The 18355-nt window shown below is 37.0% G+C and overlaps 3 protein-coding genes across 5 annotated transcripts; 1 reads left to right on the top strand and 2 right to left on the bottom strand.

Annotated features, from left to right (window-relative positions):
- Positions 1-1281: 1281 nt before the first annotated feature.
- On the bottom strand, positions 1282-9027 carry LOC134740585 (uncharacterized). Of its 2 annotated transcripts, XM_063673108.1 has the most exons (9): positions 8868-9027; positions 8592-8692; positions 8205-8279; positions 7715-7878; positions 6198-6399; positions 5433-5608; positions 4475-4655; positions 3725-3940; positions 1282-2944 (listed from the first exon to the last, which is right to left on the bottom strand). In XM_063673108.1, exons 1-9 carry the CDS (start codon positions 8929-8931, stop codon positions 2705-2707), a joined length of 1419 nt encoding a protein of 472 aa, XP_063529178.1. In that variant the 5' UTR covers positions 8932-9027; the 3' UTR covers positions 1282-2704. The 2 variants fall into 2 exon arrangements, with proteins under 2 accessions (XP_063529178.1, XP_063529181.1); XM_063673111.1 differs by lacking the exons at positions 8592-8692; positions 8868-9027 and adding an exon at positions 8399-8526.
- Positions 9028-10562: 1535 nt separating this feature from the next.
- On the bottom strand, positions 10563-16553 carry LOC134740583 (nucleolar protein 10). Of its 2 annotated transcripts, none has more exons than XM_063673105.1 (10): positions 16394-16553; positions 16042-16302; positions 15828-15968; positions 14798-15006; positions 14008-14236; positions 13305-13431; positions 12541-12709; positions 12219-12453; positions 11639-11770; positions 10563-11042 (listed from the first exon to the last, which is right to left on the bottom strand). In XM_063673105.1, the coding sequence occupies exons 1-10, from the start codon at positions 16457-16459 to the stop codon at positions 10614-10616; spliced, it is 1998 nt and encodes a 665-aa protein (XP_063529175.1). In that variant the 5' UTR covers positions 16460-16553; the 3' UTR covers positions 10563-10613. The 2 variants fall into 2 exon arrangements, with proteins under 2 accessions (XP_063529175.1, XP_063529176.1); XM_063673106.1 differs by having other exon boundaries at positions 10563-11039.
- A 940-nt stretch (positions 16554-17493) lies between these two features.
- LOC134740612 (M-phase phosphoprotein 6) lies at positions 17494-18083 on the top strand. Its single transcript, XM_063673143.1, has one exon. It carries the CDS (start codon positions 17550-17552, stop codon positions 18057-18059), a length of 510 nt encoding a protein of 169 aa, XP_063529213.1. The 5' UTR covers positions 17494-17549; the 3' UTR covers positions 18060-18083.
- The last annotated feature ends 272 nt before the right edge of the window (positions 18084-18355 follow it).

Below are 18355 nucleotides of genomic sequence, written 5' to 3'. Positions count from 1 at the left end.
ATTCCATACTTACTAAAAAGAGCAAGTCGTCGCTATAATGAAGCCCGGAAAACCAGAGGCCGAGCCTGAAAGCTACAGACCAATAGCGCTTTTGAGAGTTGTGTACATACTTCTAGCTACGATCCCACCCACAAACCGCAAGGTTTTTCGGCCCCGAGACGGGAATGGTGCCAACTAAATAGACTCCGCACTGAAAGCGGGCGATCCGGAGAATTTATGTTTAAGTGTGGGTGGCGAGATACACCGAAGTGCGACTATGGAGCACCTGTACAGTCCATTTACCACATAGTCCGCGAGTGTCCAAAAAGGAAGTACACAGGAGATCCTCTGGACTTACTTAAGCTAAGCGACAACGCAGCCCATTGGGTGAAGAACCTAACTATTAATTTGTAAATTTGTAAAGCGACCATGAATTGTAATATGCCATACGACTAAATAAATAAACTTCTAGAACAAGTAATCTGCGCTATTAATGCCGCTATTCCACTAGAACAGGCTGGGTTCCGACTCAACAGAAGCTGCAGCGACCCGGTCTTGGCACTAGCAAAACATAGAAACTGGTTTCCAGAATAAAAAGAAGTCCGCAGCAATTTTTGTTGACCTAATAGCTGCGTACCACACTGTATGGCATCAGGGTCTTCTTTACAACTGATTTCTGACCTGGATGACTATTTCTCGCGGTAGCGTTTGTGCCTCAGCACTTCCAAGACCGAGGTATCCTGCTTTCATCTGAGCAAAAAACTGGCCACCAAGGAGCTGAGACTAAAATTCAGGGGCAATCTTTCCCGCCACAACTTCCTTCCTAAATATCTGAGCAGGACACGACCAGGCCAACTTTTTAACATCAAAATAATTAAACTGCGTATATAAAACTGTAAAATCGAAAAACTCGAAAAAGCCGGTTTTATCATAGTCAAAACCCGGTTTTTGCAATTGGGTGTAAACCCGGTTTTTTCGAATTCGGTGAAACCGGGTTTGTGACCCCTAGCCGGCAGTGAAACAACTGCCTAAAAACATGGTTCAACAAATACGCCCCGTAACTTATGATATATTATTATTTTAGGCAGGCCAGGTTACAAGACTAAAAATTATAAAAAAAAATTTTTACTTATTAATTATATTCAATGTAACAACAATGTTGCACTCACCTATGTAAAGCATTATTTGTATTACCTCAAGTTCTATTTTGTTTGATCTCGAAAGCTAATCTAACAAATATATATCGTCTATCTAGTCTAGTTATTACTCAATGTATTAGGTGCCACTAGCGTGAAGACTAGTTCATATTATATAATAGATTTTTAGAAAGTGTTATTTTGTGGTTAAATATTTATGTGTATCCTTTACATGCGCATAGCCTAATTACAATTACGTAACGTTAAGTTTACTTAGTTTAATAGGTAGTGCCAAATATAAACAATGTTGTTTTAAATATACATATGTATGTGTAATCAAATGCATTTTATTATTTCATTGACATAACAAAACACTAACACTAGGTTAAGTTACATTTAATGTACACCAAAACTTTACAGTCATTTACAATAAATTCATTCATTCTTTAAAATTATTAAATAATAATAGAATCCAGCCAGAGAACCCACAATCCACAGGAAATTATATTGGATTTCTAAACTTTTAAATTAAATATAGGCAAGTCTGAATTCAAGCCAGTTTAGAGTATTTCCATTTCTGTGTATATAAATATTTCTTTATAACAGCTGAAATCAGTAACGAAAAGAATTCCCATTAGTTTAGGACAGACTCCATAAGGTTTCTAAATATTATGAAGTGATTGATATAAGCCATAAGCGACTAGCCTTATTAGGTAGAAGTTCTGAATCAGGGATGTTGCGAATATTCGCATCCGCATCCGCAACCGCGGAACTTCCGCATTATTTTCAACATCCGCATCCGCATAAAATCGATGCGGAGCTTAATGCGGATGTGGAACAGGTAGGTACAGGAACGTCTTAGCGGCGGCGTAAGTGCTAGGTAATTTCGTCATTAGCAGGGCTCGAACATTTCATGCGGATGACGTAAAAATGACGTAATTTTGCACGCACACGCACACACACACACACACACACACACACACGCACGCACGCACGCACGCACGCACGCACGCACGCACGCACGCACGCACGCACGCACGCACGCACCACTTATAATTTATCAACTTCTTTAATTAAACGATATCGTTACAGATTGTTTGATTGTGTGAAATTTAATTTAAATATGTTAACTAATGTTATAATTCAAATGTATATGGACCTGGTCTGAAATAAAGAATATTCATTAATTAATTCATTCATTGTCATTCAGATGAACGATTAAATATAAACATCACCTGTGTGCAAAATTACGTCATCCGTATGAAATTTTCGAGCCCTGGTCATTAGCCAATAGGAATCTCGTTTCGTTTTTGTGATTCGTCGATCGAGCACTTTAGCCTATGACGGACAGCGACAATTATAGGCCAATGTGTTCAAAATGATCTCAACATAACAATAAGAATGTGTGAAGATTAGCTAGTGGCCCGTGTAGCCACTTCTGCTGCTCACTGTCTAGAGAAAAAAAAGTGTGATTATGAGCAGTTGCCGGAGCTACCGTAACGCGGTAATCTTATTAAATACACGCTCGCAAAAATCAATTTAATTCTGGATACCAGTAAGACGTGACCCATAGCAGGATGGCCGTGTCGTTATATATAATGGCACATGCCCAGCGAGAACAGCCCAACCAGTGTGATTGTGAGCACTATCCAGAGATAACGGCCGGCGACTGGGTGATGAAATAACTTGGCACGTAGTCTTAGTGTCGTGGAATACATGAGCACGGCGGCGACGTCCTCGTGTGGCGTGTCTTGATGCAGGAACGGACGGACGCAGAGCTCGTGGCCCACACTCTCTGTCCGCCGGCACTCTTTGGAGAGGCGTGCTGCCTGAAAGTCGGGAAATAATAGCTTTAGTTATGTTATGTTATGAAGCATATCATTATAATTTAAATAGTATTTTCACTTCTCATGCTCGTAAAGTTCGACTTTAAGTCGTGCGTTTACGACATAAAGTTGCTAATTATGTTCTAGAGCATAAAGTAAAATCATCTATTACGACCCTTATTGACTTAGCAATAAAGTCCAAAATTTGGCATAGAAACTGCAAACTGGTCGGGGGCCGACCGGCGCGCTCCCGACCCGCGCCGACCGGCCCGAGTATAATTTTCTTTAGTGTTGAATAAATACGGTAAAATAACCTAAAATATTGGATATTTTTGTATGTATATTTTACTTATAATCGAAGTAAAAAGCAGTGTATAACTCAGGCATAAATGTCCATATTTATCCTCGACTATATTGGTCCTCGCTGCGCTCGGCCCAATAAATTGCCTCAGGTAAAATTGGATCGCTTTATGCCCTTGTTGTACAATCTACTATTATTTTACGCTCTAGCGGCCCACTGTCGTACTTGTAGTACCGCCAAATTATAAAATTGCATTTGCTTTAAAATTTCACTAGCAAGTTTTCGATTTTTTTTCTGGTACGAGCTGGGCGTTAGCAGGTTACAAAAGATTGTCTTGATAATTAGTTAGTTATAAATAAGTCATAATAATAGAAACTTGAAAAAAATTGAAAACATCGTAGCAGCAGACCTGGCAGCTGAAGCAGATTGCGCTATACGTATTGTGGCTTAATAAGTTTAGTTGAATTTGAGCAATTAAGCACCTGTATAAAGGGCACGATAGCCGCCGAGATCCACAGCAGTAAGTTGAGTAAACTGATCCCAACGATGGGCTCTGTCTGCGTGTCGACCTTGTCCAGGCTGTACATCCACATGGCGCCGGACGCCACCCACGAGATGTTCACGATCGTGAACAGGCACACCGCTGGTGCCAGGTCGTCGTTCAGGTACTTGAGCAGCTTCTGGAACTCCGCGATCTCCTATAATAATAATGTGTCTCATTACCGCACTATATGAACAAGACGTATCTATGTCGGCGGTAAACGCTTTTACAGGGATAAAATTCTGCTTGGTCCAGTGGACATACAATGAATTCGCTACAACTGAACTGCTTACTAATCTTACTATGCTTTGCTTAGTATTTTGATCACCATTATGTGAAGGAAATCTAGAAATAAGGAAGTGTTGATGTTCATTCCAAAAATAATACAGCAATAGCACAAGTCATACTTTCTCATTTAATAAGCAACTACCAAGCAAATATGTTTATATAATGTATTTATTCAATAGTAAAAACGTGATAATATCCTCGAACCCAGGAAATAATATTGATAAAATTAAAGAAAGTATTATTGCTCTATCGAGTATCACTCACGCACGCACCGGTGTTGTGAAAAAACCCCATGACCCAGGAGACATAGCTACATTGTTTTTTATAAACTAATAAATCTTGTTTGACACGGTAAACAATAAAGGAATTCTTATTCTTATTCTAACGTTAAGTGAGCACTCACTCGCATCCAGTTGAGTGGCGTGGTGGATCTGTTAAGCAGCCGCTCCTTGAGGTACATGAGGTGCGCCTGCAGCAGCTGCGCCTGCAGGCAGTAGCTCGTGATGATGGTCGCCTGCACCATGTCGTGGACCAGCGTGCAGGCCACCAGAAGGATCTTCAGGATTAATAGGGTTTGTTTTGAACTGTAAACACGATAACTAATTTTGAGGACTTGTTTCTTCTTAAAAGTCAGCCGATATTAAAATTAAAACCACGAATATTTTCTGCGTATTTTTAAAATGGATTAATAATAATTGTTCTTCGACATACGAACCGATACAATAGACAATATCACCGGTTCCAAAGCTGAGAGTAAAACGGTAAAATACTATGGCGAAAATGGAGCGGGGTACCATGTCCAAGGTCATATTTTAACTTTTACAAAAAAAAAGAAGTTTTATTAAAAAAAGAAGACTTATACTCACATTCCCTCATACTGTACCTTTATTTTCGTAATTTTTTGATTACTTGATTGTAAATTTATCGTTTTATGTCGAAAATAACCGTAACCGATTATCGGTTATTTTTCGGGCATAACCGTAACCGGTTATGAACTTTGGTCGGTTATAGCATTCCCTAAGCGGAAACAGAAACTGTTTTTATATATTATGGTCGTAAAGTTCGTCTTTATGTCGTGTGTAGGCTGCAGTGTGTAGGTTGCATAAACTATTTTTTTATACTCTAGTCTTCTAGTGCATCAAGTAAAAGCTTCTAATAAGACCCTTATTGACTTAATAATCCAGTCCAAAACCTGCCATAAAACCACCAGACAGGGTTTGCGAACCGTGCGTTATCGCCCCAGTAGTCCTGCTCGCTGATTAACGCGGGTTGGACAGGTCTATGATATGGTATTTCGTAACTCATGAGCAATAACTTATACCTATTTTTATTACCAAGATATGTAGCTTAGTACAAATTACCTTTGTTCCATCCACCGGAACATAATAGTACCCTCGGCCATCATCAGATTGACCGAGCACAGCGACAGACACATCCACAACACGCTCAGTATGATGAACGCCCACAGCAGACGTAAGAGCCGCTTCGGGTTGGCAGAGGCCATGCCCTGCTGTGTATACGACGATAGTAAAAATACCTGAAAAATATATTCATTCTTAGGAAAATACTAATTAATAACGTAGCTACTCCATTTGGATGTACGACGGGACGGAGTGCTTCAAAACTGAGGTAAGTAAAAACATAAATTTTATGAGTTGCGAGATTTTCAAGGTACGAGCGGTGAAGAAACTATTGTCGAGAGTATCGAGTGACAAACATTATACGTGTCGTTTCCAAGCAAAAGGCCCCACTTTGTCGCTTGCCATAAGGACGCTTTGACAGGTCATTCGTATCAAGTTACAAGCAAATCTCATCTTTAGGGTAAGGGATAAAGTGGAACCTTTGGCTAGACTTCGACACATATAGTCTTATAGTCCATCCTATAAGCAACATGAATTTTTTTTAAATAAAAATTTGACTGGAATTACTCTGCATTCTAGAGCATAAGATGCAACTCTGCAACTCTGGACAATGATATCAAAGAAAGAAAAGAGCCTTTCCGAGTGAAAAAAATATTGGATATTTCAAACAACACGAAGCAAGCAAATGCAACTTTTATTAATGTCGTTGTGGCGTTTCTCCGCCATTTTTACTCGATTATTGGTAATTATGTGAATGAATCTTACCCTTTCCATAAGATTCTGGAGCTGCTCATTATCGGATATTCTAAACAAATAGAGAGCGTAGAGGAAGCCCAGAAAGTGCAGTATGCTGGGCCCGATGTACGTCAGCGTCACGTTCCCGTAGCAGACTTGCTTGTACGTCTCGTACTCGAGAGACGACTCCAGCGCCAGCGGCACCAGCTTGTAGCAGAAACCTCGGTCTCGTCTGGAATTAGGTACAACAACATTGTAATTAATAAAAACACCGGACAAGTGCGAGTCGGACTCGCCCACCGAGGGTTCCGTACTTTTTAGTATTTGTTGTTATAGCGGCAACAGAAATACATCATCTGTGAAAGTTCCAACTGTCTAGCTATTACGGTTCATGAGATACAGCCTGGTGACAGACAGATGATGGACAGTGGAGTCTTAGTAATAGGGTCCCGTTTTTACCCTTTGGGTAGGTACGGAACCCTAAAAAAATTATATAATTTTAAACACGACGATGGACACATTGTAAAACTGAAAATCAGTAGACTGACGGCCTCCTAGCCTAATCGGTAGTGACCCTACCTACGAAGCAGTAGGTCCCGGGTTTGAATCCCGGTAAGGGCATTTATTTTTGTGGTTATCACAAATGTTTGTTCCTAAGTTATGGATGTTTTATTTAAACAAAAAAAAATGACGAGGCCTGTTGCGGATATCATCATTGGTATTTTTGGGACGAAGCATGTTGCTGATTTGCATTTGTAGCCACCAGACGAAGCCTGCGTTGCGGATTTTTTAAATTATTCTGACAGGTAGAGACCTACATCTCTATGTCAATTTAAATTTGTAATTTAGTTATTTATAGGTAGGCATACTTCTTTTTGTAATTTTTGGTTAATTTTATTGTTTGTAAAAATTGACATGTAAAAGTGCCCCTGTGGCCTATTTGCTGAATAAATGTTTGATGTTTGATGTAACTAGTTTAAGATTTTCTCAATATCTGTACTTTTTTTTAATGTAGTGTGCACATTTTTATTGTTTATTTATATTTTTATGTAACTATAAATTATTAGATAATTATATTGTCTTCTAGTACCCACAAGACAAGCCTTACTGTGGGACTAGGTCATCTGTGTAAAATTGTCCTATAATATTTATTTATTTATTAACTTTATTGCAAGGACATAAGGCCCAACGATGGTCATTTTAGAGTGTTGCCCAGCGTACGGCCTGCTAGATGGCAAGCGGAAGTCGTAGCTTATGGGCGCAGGCAACTCCAGCTGTGTCATTGGCAATTTTCCTATTTTTTATAAGTAGGTATACTGGAATCGACTTTGTATTCGAATTAGAATTTATAAATTTATCTATAAAGGAGTAGGTACTATCCACTAGGAGGTACTATCGAATAAGTTGAGTCCTGACCCTCTGTGGAACCTTTACACATTTACTACGTCATTTGCATTACATTGGATTGTATCTATTTGAATTACATAAGTGGTTTAGTTAGACAATCATATAGAAAAGGATAATTTATATAATTTTGTAAACCTTACCTGAAACATGCCATATACTGAAGTACGTATCCTAAGAACATAAATACTGCAACTTGCGCTGAATGGAAGTGTGACAAACATATTGAGCCTCTTGAGGAGTTCGAGGAATCAACGACTGGACGCAATCCCATTATTGTTAAAAGTTTAAGATAAGGAAGCAATATCTGAAATCAAAACAATGTTATGTTAAATAAGGATTCTACGAATAGTTTAGTACCTAATCAGTGGTGGGCAAAGTACGGCCCGCGGACCAGCTTCGGCCCGCGAAAGAATTTTATCCGGCCGCCGATGGTCCTGCGAAATAATTTGTATATGGCCCGTGAAATAATAAAAAAGCATTTTTGCTGCAATTCTGGCTCTGAAATTTCTTAAACTTTCTGGCCCCTATAAAGAAAGTTTGCCCACCACTTTCAAATCTCTCCCTATAAAAAAACAACGAAAAAGCATCAAGTCTACAGGTAAGAAATTAGGAATATTAATGACCACGTACCTTAGATTTACAATAGTGTAGAATAGCAGACGTACTCATATACTCCGTATCTGGGGATTCAGTTATTTCACCAATCTGAAATATATCGTGTACAAAATATCAAACGTACAACAGGTAGGTACTAATGAAAACGCCCCTAAAGGTAGTACTATATTCAATAAATTAGCTATCAACACTCAAGAATAGCTGCTTACATCTTGCATTTTCATTGGAGCTACGCACTCAGGCTCAACTTAAAAAAAACAGAACTAAAATTAAAATGAACTTGAACCAGGAAGACATTAAAACTCGATAAATCGTTAATAACTACAAAGAAAAAGTAAGTGTCGTTAAACAGCGTATTTATATGGTATGGTAGATGCACATTAGTGTGTAGTAGGTACTCACGTCAACACTGTTGGCGTCCAGGCTGGATCTCGTGGACCTCTCCATGGCGGGCTCCTCCAGCTTGTCTCGTCCCAGGACATGGCTGTCCAGTAGATCACTCGCTACGTAATCGTTTGAAAATTTCACATTATTCAGTTTATTGCCCATATCTACACTTTAATTGCCATTGTGCACATTATGCGAAAAGATAACAAACATTATAATAACAGGGTAGTCACTCACTGCGGCAACAAACAAACTTCAATATTTAATTAAAAGAAGGTAATTGTAACTTACCGCTGCCATAAGATCCATTATTATTGTGCATCATACGGTACTTGTAAGCTATTAAGTCAGTCATTACATTTATTTATTGAGTAACATTGTCTCTTTCTCACTGAGAAAATATCGAATATTAAAAAAGGATGCAATTCGTTTAACATTGATCACAACAAACGAAGCTCTTAATGTTTGCGTGTTAATTGTTTATAGCGACAAAATAAAAAGCAGTGCGCAACCTTTTGTTACATTTATATAATGTAAAAACCGGCCAAGTATCTACATTACACAATTTTAAACAATGTATTTTTTATGTGCGTGTGTGAGTGACATGTTGTTAAGAATCCGTAGCGGTCAGATCAAAAACTAAATAATTAAGTCCGACTCACGCTTGACTGCACATTTCTAATAGGTTTTCCTGTGATCTATAGGTAAAGAATAGGTAGGTGTTGTCTATTTTTTTTTAAATTTTAGACCCAGTAGTTTCGGAGATAAAGGGGGGGTGATTTTTCGGCTATATTCTTAAATAACTTCTAAACTATTTATTTTAAAATTACAAAAAAATATATTTGAGATTCTCACAACGAGCTCTTTCATTTGATATATAACACGATATATATATTTTTTTAATTTTCTCGTTTACGTAAAAGTGGCCCCCATGTTTAAAATTCATTTGTTTACGTTACATGTCCGTACAAACTTACATTATTGTACCAAATTTCAACTTAATTCATAATTTTTTATTGCATGAAAGTGAGTGAGTGGGTGTAGTGAGTGGTGAGTGAGTAGTGAATTGGTCTAGTAGTTTCGGAGAAAATAAGGCTGTGACAGACGGACAGACAGACAGAAGACAGACGCACGAGTGATCCTATAAATAAGGGTTTCGTTTTTTGCTTTTGAGGTACGGAACCCTAAAAAGTCAGCTAAAGGTCAGTAATCAGAAACAAATCGAGTGATAAGATTTTAAGTGTAATTTTAGGTATATAGCTGAATTTGCGGTTTGAACTTACATCTGGGCTCTGGGATATTTTAAATTAAATGACATGATCCGAGAAAAAAAACCGGCCAAGTTCAAGGCGGACTCGCGCACTCGGTTCCGTAAAAACGGCAAAAAATCACGTTTGTTGTATGGGAGCCTCACTTAAATATTTATTTTGTTCTGTTTTTAGTATTTGTTGTTATAGCGGCAACAGAAACACATCATCTGTGAAAATTTCAACTGTCTAGCTATTACGGTTCATGAGATACAGCCTGTTGACAGACGGACAGACAGACAGACAGACAGCGGAGTCTTAGTGATAGGGTCCCGTTTTTACCCTTTGAGTACGGAACCCTAAAAACTGATAAACGGTTTTTTGGAAGTACTAAGTTTGATTTAGCATTGAATGCAATACCTACCTAATATACCCAACGAAATGGTTGTTAGCTCATGCCAACAATGCACTACTAATCGTTTAAGTCTACTAAAGACGTCGTCAAGACTGTACAAAAATAAAACCAAAGGTTTTGTATCAAGGTTGAACTCAGATAACCCTAAAGAGATAAATATGGAGAAAGAATTCAATTTGTTTTTATAAAACGCCCAGACTCCCAGACGGTACCTAGATAACTATGTCATGATTTTAACCACTTGCACTTTAATTTCAATTCAATTTAATTCAAAACAAAAATAATTTATTCTAAAATTTGTTGGTACTTACAAAAAAAAACAGACAAGTTCAACATTAAATTTATTAAAGTCGTCCTTGCAACATGATACCTATTCTACATTTTAGGTAGCTTCTTTTTCATTAGATATCCTGTTCTCCTCACAATCTGTTTTCTTTCTTGGTAGTGTTTCTTAATTTTCTTTTGTGCTTCCGATTCTGATTTCTTGCCTCTCATTGTGAACTTCATCTCTCTGTTACCTCCAGTACCGGTGACTGTTGATGTAAAGTTCTCCCTTGCTAATCGATCTCCTAAACTGGCTTTGTTTACTTTTGTGATTGCTTTGATATTAGTTGTTTTGGGTGTTTCGCTAAATTCGTAAACCTTTTCCTTGTGTTCTGTTTCGTCATGTTCGTGTTGGTGTTTCTTTCTGATCATTTTGTGTTGCTTCTTGACTTCTTTCACCCATGTGCGGTCGTCATCCGAACTTTCCTCACTAGACTGATAAAGCTCCTTATCTGAGTCTTTGTCTTCAGGTTCATCCTCCTAAATAAAACATAATTTAATAATATACATAGCCTACATAGGTAATGCGTAGTAAAAAATATTTTGACTACGAATTAAAGCTAAAAGGAAACAGTACCATAACTATCATAAGTCATTGCTATTAATATACCGCTAAAAAACTATTTTAATAAAGACTTCATGATTATTGTGTGCATGTGGATAACTAAATGGATTGAATAGTGAAATTTAAAAAGTTCACTGCCTTCCATTCTTTTGTTTAAATCCACATTCATAGGTAGATAAAATACATTGTTTAGTATAGATTGGTTTCTTTTATAACACTTTAAACTCTCGCGTTTTGTACACGTATTTATTATTTTTTGTTTCCTTTGCTACGTAAAATTTTCGAACAATAGAAATTCAACCTTACTAACAACCCAACTAGATTACTAATATATTGTGAGCGTTACTAATGTAGGTAAAGCCTGACCAGAAATATATGGTCATTGTCAAGAGGGCGCTGTTATTCTCATGTATAGGGTGACAGTTCAGTATAGTATGAAAAAATTAGTTCCAGTGAAATTCCGCAACATGGCGCGTGATCATATATTTCTGGTCAGGCTTTATATACATACCTCCATAGGATCAACTTCTGCTGTTTTAGTTAGTTTCGTTTTATCTTTATCCAGCCTGGATAGCACCGGATTCAGTAATCTGTACTCTTCAGCCGACTTGTCCACTTCAAAGTCAGGATTTTCAAACATAGCCTGGAAATCAAACAATGAGCATTAAATGTGTATGGCTCACCCGGTATTGTATTGTCCTAGCTCTAAGTATACTGTTTCGCATGGTAGGTTTTAATTATAATTGTACTGTATAACATTAGTATTTAAGTTTTATTACTAACACTTTTATGGGTCATGCCACTCATGCCAGAATTAAATGATTATTTAATTTAATTTATATTAATGGTTTCGTGAAGTTATGAGGACCATACCAAAAACAGGTACTTATACTCTAACTTATTAATGTCTAGCTGGTTCTATGGCTAACAGATACCTAATAATATGTACCTAACTTAAAGTAACACACTCATTAATTAAGCTCGCTTGAATTAATTTTGTCAGTGTGCTATTTATTATAAATTTTATTGCAGGAAAGGTATTTTCCTTTTTTTCAAAATTAACTATGGAATTGTAATGTAATAAAACTTACCTTGAATCGGTTATCTTTAAGAAGGTTGGATGGATGTTTCTTCTTTCTACCTTCATCTTCCATAAGTCTGGACGCCAACTCTCTATTGACTTTAGGCAAGTTGTCTTCAATTTTAATTCTCGATGGCCTGTCCTGTTCGATCTTCTCTCTAATTTTACGTTTCTTGTATTCTTCAAACGCAAACGGATCTGCTATTGACTTGGCTCTCTTGTAAAGTCGCACATCAACAAAGTATCTAAAATGTTTTCAATGTTTAATAGAAATCTTTCATAGTATGTATTTTATGCAGTTTATTTTAAATCATAATCTATAACAAACTTACCCATGCATGTATGCCCTCAAAAGGTTTGTGCCAAGAAGATGGTCCAATCCCAAAGACTCCAGTTCTTGTTTGGTCACGAATTTGTAATCATCATACACAGTCTGTTTTCCTTGCCCCTCTAATTCGTCTGTCAAGTTATCTAGGAATGCACACCATCTTGGAGCAGGGCCTATATTAAAAGAGTTAAATGTCAAAAAATTGCAAACATAACTAAATAAGGGTTTTTTGTCTTGAGCTGAAGCAACGGTGCCGGCGGTGCGACCGGCGACTGTATGCGGGTCTTGACTTTGAGCTCTATTGCTAAGTCAATAGGGCCTTAACTGAGCTTTTATACCTTATCCATAAAGACGATCTTAGCACGAGAAGAAAAAAGTTGTTGCATTGAATTTAACGTTTAATGTTTGTAAAGTACATTTTTATGTCGTGTGTAATATGCTTTAATCTTTTTATACTCTTGTTGATAAAGGACAGTCATCTACAAGCTCCTAATCGTATATTATTGTCTTATGCAACACAACGTGCTAAACTGCCATTGCCGCGCCGGCACGGTAGTAAACGTTAAAAAAATTGACAGAATTAGAAGCCCATTCTTCTCCTCTCTTACTTTATCAACATATTCAACATCAAACAAAACTCTGTCGAGTCAACATCATAACTCAGAATATAACATTCTCAACATTCTATGCACACAAGCCTTATTTTCTTGTGTATGAAACTAAATTGCGTATATTTGCTGTTATATGATAATTCCAAGTCTAATTTACCTAGTGATGGAATATAGTAAACTTGCATCTTCTGATCTTCCACTGCCATCATACTTAGTCCAGTATTGGGAATGATGCAAAGGTCATTAAAGTCAGCTGGTGATTCAATGCTTGTATATTGCTTGCCCTTGAACAAAAATTTACTAATTAGGTTTTCAAAATTGCATAGGTATTTGTAAAAAAAATCCAGATTCAAAAAAATTACACCTTGGTTTGTCTAGTCTAATTTATGGATGGATTTTATATTTTTGATTTTCTAACTCGAAGGGCGTCCGCTAGGTGGCGCTGTTGCACGGAGCGGGTGAGCGGGTCACCAAAAAAAAATACATATATGCACACGCGCCAGCTAGCGGATGCATTTAGATTCTAGAATAATATTATATAATATTAGGAGGGTGTGTATCCCTATCTTGTGCGGCGCGACATCGGACAACTTGTCGTAATGCACGATGGCTGGATAGTTGGGTGTAGCCGCGCGCATCAGTTGACGCCTTCGGCAGTCAAAGCGTGTTATAAACTGTATTAGGGAGGTAAATCAAATAAATGTATTCTAAGCCATTTGACAATAACAAATTAGTAAGATATTCTTACATTTATGTTTCATATTTTTTGTACGTTAATTTCTTTAAGTTATTCTACATTTGAATTTATATAAAAACATTCAAACTTGTATATAAAATTATTTAAATATTCATCCACTTACAGTGTTCTTATCCCATATTTTAACAACAGAAGAATCCATTGAATACACATATTCCTTAGTTTCATGGAACTGTACGTTTTTGATTGGCAGTCCATTCATATGATCCTTGACTAAAAGAGGCTTGCTGGATCTGATGTCGTACAGAAGGACATGGCCTGTACTTGTCCCAACACCCATTCTCAATGCTCCATCAAATCTTATGGATGTAATCACAGGTAAACTTTCATTTCTGAAAACAAAAAACAACATCCATGTTAACTATCTAGGTCCAACATTAAATCATCTCGATTTACATTTATTTTCACCTCAGCAGCTCGAACAAGCCTACTTTCCTCACTCCAGGGAGTGAAACAAAGTAGCTTTTTAATTTAGTGAACTGCCACTTCATACTTTGATTACGTTTCTTTTTTCTTTGAATTATTTTGTGTAATTCGAAATACATTTTAAACTTTATTATGTTCTCACTACTGAGGTGATAAATTATGTGTGCAACACGAGAGCAAAGTTATTTTACATCTCGTGTTTTTGTCTTTCGCTTTCTCGGGACTCAAAATAAACACTCGCAAGAAAAACCAACTTTCCTCTCTTGTTGCACAAATAACTATTGCAAGTTCGATGAAATTTTGGAAGCAATTTTTTCAATAGGTCAGATGAAAAATCTACACCTTAGTGTTACCTCAGTTCAACTGTAACATTATGTTTATGTGCATCTCATTACTTTTAGGGAAAGATTATATCTTGTTTTTATAGGGTTCTATTTGCTATGTTAAAATAACTGTAGTGGTTATACCTGTATTCCGAATCTGTGCAATGTAAGGCACAGTCCAGTATGCCCTGCCTGGACTTTGTTCGTGGATCCCAAGCTTCCACATGCCCACTCTCTGTGCCCACCACAAGCAAGCCATGATCTTCACTAACTGCGGAGCAATTTATTTCATGGGCTTTTGTAACATATGGTGCCATGAACTGGCCAACTTCTAAGTTCAATCTGTAAATTTCCTAAAATAAAAAAATAACAAAATCACAGATAATATAACCTTAGATATAAGTAAAACATAAAATATGTAACTAACAAAATGTGGATCTTGGTTATCTGAATAAAGAACTTTTATTATTATATTATAATTAAAATAAATATTAACTGATAAAACCTGAAATGTTGTACATGATTGATAGGGGCATTCCACAAAAGGTCTACTTTGGCAGCTACCTTAAATCGACACAAATCCGATTTATATACTTTTGAATTTAAAGCTAAGTTATCATACCAAAATATTGGCTTCTTAGCTTTATGAGAAGTGTTAAAAAATACTTTTCTGGAATGCCCCTGAACATAAAATGAATACCTACTTATTCAGGAATGTACAACAAAAACAATACAATTTAATGATAAACAATAAATAACTATTGGGGACATCTTACACAGATCAACCTATTTATTATTCACAACGACGGGACTTAATCGAATAAAATAAGTTTTAAATTTACCTTGAATGAGTGAAAATCGTGAAAGTTTAAATCAGATCGACCTAGCCACAAAACTAAGCAAAGCTTGTACTATGGGTGGGTACTAGGAGATGATATAAACATACTTACATAGATAAATACATACTTATCTACATAGAAAACAACCATGACTCAGGAACAAATATCTGTGTTCATCACACAAATAAATGCCCTTAACGGGATTCAAACCCAGGATTATCGGCTTCGCAGGCAGGGTCACTACCCACTAGGCCAGACCGGTCATCTAATCCAGCTAAAGTATGACATAAACTTTTAGGTATGCATGAGTCAAAAAATTGGAATAGTTCACTTACAGATGATGCTCCAACAACAAAGAGATCACATGAGGGTCGATGATAAGCAATGTCTCTGCCAAATTTGGGTACCCTCAATCTGTAATGGCGACCATGCCCAACATGAAATTCTACATATCTGTCACATTGTAAGAAGACAATCTGAAATATAAATAAATAATTAACATTCATATATTTAAGAATATAAAACAGCCAACGGGATAAAGAAACATACCTTTGTATAGTCATCACTCAATATTTCAAATGTAACCACTTCAGAATCAAGACAGCGCTCAAATTTCAGAGATAAATTATTGACATCAAAACATTTTATTCTTGGTTTATAAATGCCTGTTGCCATTATGTACTGTCCATCTTTAGATGCCCTTATGCTGGTACTGACACCTGGCATATCGAACTCTTGGATGAGTTCGATTCTTCTTCGAAGGTCTACATTTTTTTTTAGTAATGCTCGCTTCTTTCGTTCAGTTAACCACTGAAAAAACAGTAAAAATGTGTACAAATAAATACCATGTTCTGCATGCGCTAGTTTTCAACTAAGTTAAAAACCACTTCAGTAAACTTACATCTGGTAAAGATTTGCCAGCGCTAAGATTGAAAATCTTAACATTATCAATTTCAAGCACTTGCATTTTTTCATGCGTATTATTATATTTCTCACTACTTTAGGTTATCACGGCATGACCATGTTTAATGTTTATACTTTATCTGTCAATGTCACAGATACATTACAGATAAACAATGTTACAGACTACCTATATACTTCCTTACGACCGCACCGGACTACGACGTTGATGCAAAGCACTATTATTGTTTGTCCTTGTCACAGTCTCACAGTTTTTTGTTCCCTACCGTAAATTTATGTAGTATGGTTTATGGTATATATTTGGTTATGGTATATATATATGGTATGGTATATATTTATTTAGTATGGTTTATGGTGGGCAACAAATAAACTCGACCAATCATATTGTCGCATTGCGTATGTTGTCCCTCACGGACGCACGCGTATAGCACATCTATAGGATCCTACCATGTATGGGTCAAACTATCCCTTTCTCGCTCTCAATTATAGCTGCGTCCTTAACGGGCGTACGGTCGTACACACGATCGAACGTGCGCCGGACTACACCAAATTCGAGGTCCGATGCGGTCGTCTATAAACACTTAAGAATTGGTGAATGAGGTGGCTATGTCTTAAGGATAACACACCATCGCACCGCACCGCGACCTTGGAGCAGTTCTAGGAATAGGTAGGTAGTACTGACGTGGGCTTCCACACTATCCATACACTATCGCACCGAACCGTCAAAACGGTGCGATCCTACCTTTCATGTTCATGGAAATATGGGACATTGGCAACACTGGCGCACGTGTGCGGCAGTCTGTAGTCTGTGTCGGTGCGATGGTGTGTCGCCCTTTATGTCACTACTTATGAAATTTAATCTTACCGAAGAAGCACTATGGCCTATGATCTTAGTCTGTCCCTGAGGTCTGTCCAGAAGGACGAATAAAAAAAAATGTGTCCCTTATGCCACTGTCATATATGTGTCATATGTCCAATATAAGTTGTTGCATCCATATGTCAATAAATACAGCATGGTTATCAGAATTTGAAGTGATTATACGTTTATATTATTTCTGCTTTAAACGCTTAAAATATATCTTGTATCTCGACAAAATCAACAAACATTTTACGTAAGAAAATATCTAGTTACAGTCATGGATAGATCAAAAAAGAAATTGCAATTACCAAAATCTGTGTTGGATATGAAATTTATGAGAAAAACTAAAGAAAGGATAGAAAAAGAATTAGAAAATACTCAAGGCCATGAAAATTTATACTCCAATATTATCACGGATGAGATGCGTACTGCGTCTGGCAACTATGTATCGGAGTCAAGTTTTATATTCTGCGAAGACTTGATGGAAGGAAGGCTCTCTTTTAAAGGGATGAATCCAGAGATTGAACGTCTTATGCGAGCTGACCAAAATGAAGATAGTGACGATGGGGAGATGCAGAAAGATATCTCTGATGAGATTCTAGCCAAGAAAATGGAAGCATTTCACAAACGAAAAAGAGAATCAAGTGATAAAAAACCACAAGGACCTAGGAATAAGAAGAAGAGATTACATGAACAGCCCAAGAAAACGGGCAAAAATCTGAATTTAGATTCATCAAACTTAGCTTCCAAAACAGTCTCATGGACTACAGTTGTAGACCCTGAGTAAAGAGTATATATTTAAGAAGTTTTCCATTCTATATAAAAATATATAATGGACCACCCAACGTTTTGCTGGTTTTTAGGGTTCCGTACCCAAAGGGTAAAAACGGGACCCTATTAATAAGACTCCCCTGTCCGTCTGTCTGTCATAGCTAAACAGTTGAAATTTTGACAGATGATGTATTTCTGGTGCCACTATAACAACAAATACTAAAAAGTATGGAACCCTCGGTTCGCAATTCTGACTAGCACTTGGCCGGTTTTTTTTATTTAACATTAGACTAGCTAGTAAAATGTAAGATT

The sequence above is a fragment of the Cydia strobilella genome, chromosome 4 (genome assembly GCF_947568885.1).
Source record: "Cydia strobilella chromosome 4, ilCydStro3.1, whole genome shotgun sequence".
Taxonomy (NCBI): Eukaryota; Metazoa; Arthropoda; class Insecta; order Lepidoptera; family Tortricidae; genus Cydia; species Cydia strobilella.
The sequence above is the reverse complement of the archived record's forward strand: the minus strand, read 5'-3'. Positions and strand labels throughout refer to the sequence as shown.

Bases quoted from the DNA above. Each gene is read 5' to 3' on its own strand.
- LOC134740585 (XM_063673108.1), bottom strand. From the start codon at position 8,931: ATGACTGACTTAATAGCTTACAAGTACCGTATGATGCACAATAATAAT. The intron at 7,879-8,204 runs GTACGTGGTCAT...TTTTGATTTCAG, and splicing joins TACACTATTGTAAATCTAAG to ATATTGCTTCCTTATCTTAA. The intron at 2,945-3,724 runs GTGCTTAATTGC...CCCGACTTTCAG, and splicing joins CTATCGTGCCCTTTATACAG to GCAGCACGCCTCTCCAAAGA.
- LOC134740583 (XM_063673105.1), bottom strand. From the start codon at position 16,459: ATGCAAGTGCTTGAAATTGATAATGTTAAGATTTTCAATCTTAGCGCT. The intron at 15,969-16,041 runs GTATGTTTCTTT...TTTATATTTCAG, and splicing joins TGAGTGATGACTATACAAAG to ATTGTCTTCTTACAATGTGA. The intron at 15,007-15,827 runs GTAAGTGAACTA...TTTTTATTTTAG, and splicing joins TTGTTGTTGGAGCATCATCT to GAAATTTACAGATTGAACTT.
- LOC134740612 (XM_063673143.1), top strand. From the start codon at position 17,550: ATGGATAGATCAAAAAAGAAATTGCAATTACCAAAATCTGTGTTGGAT.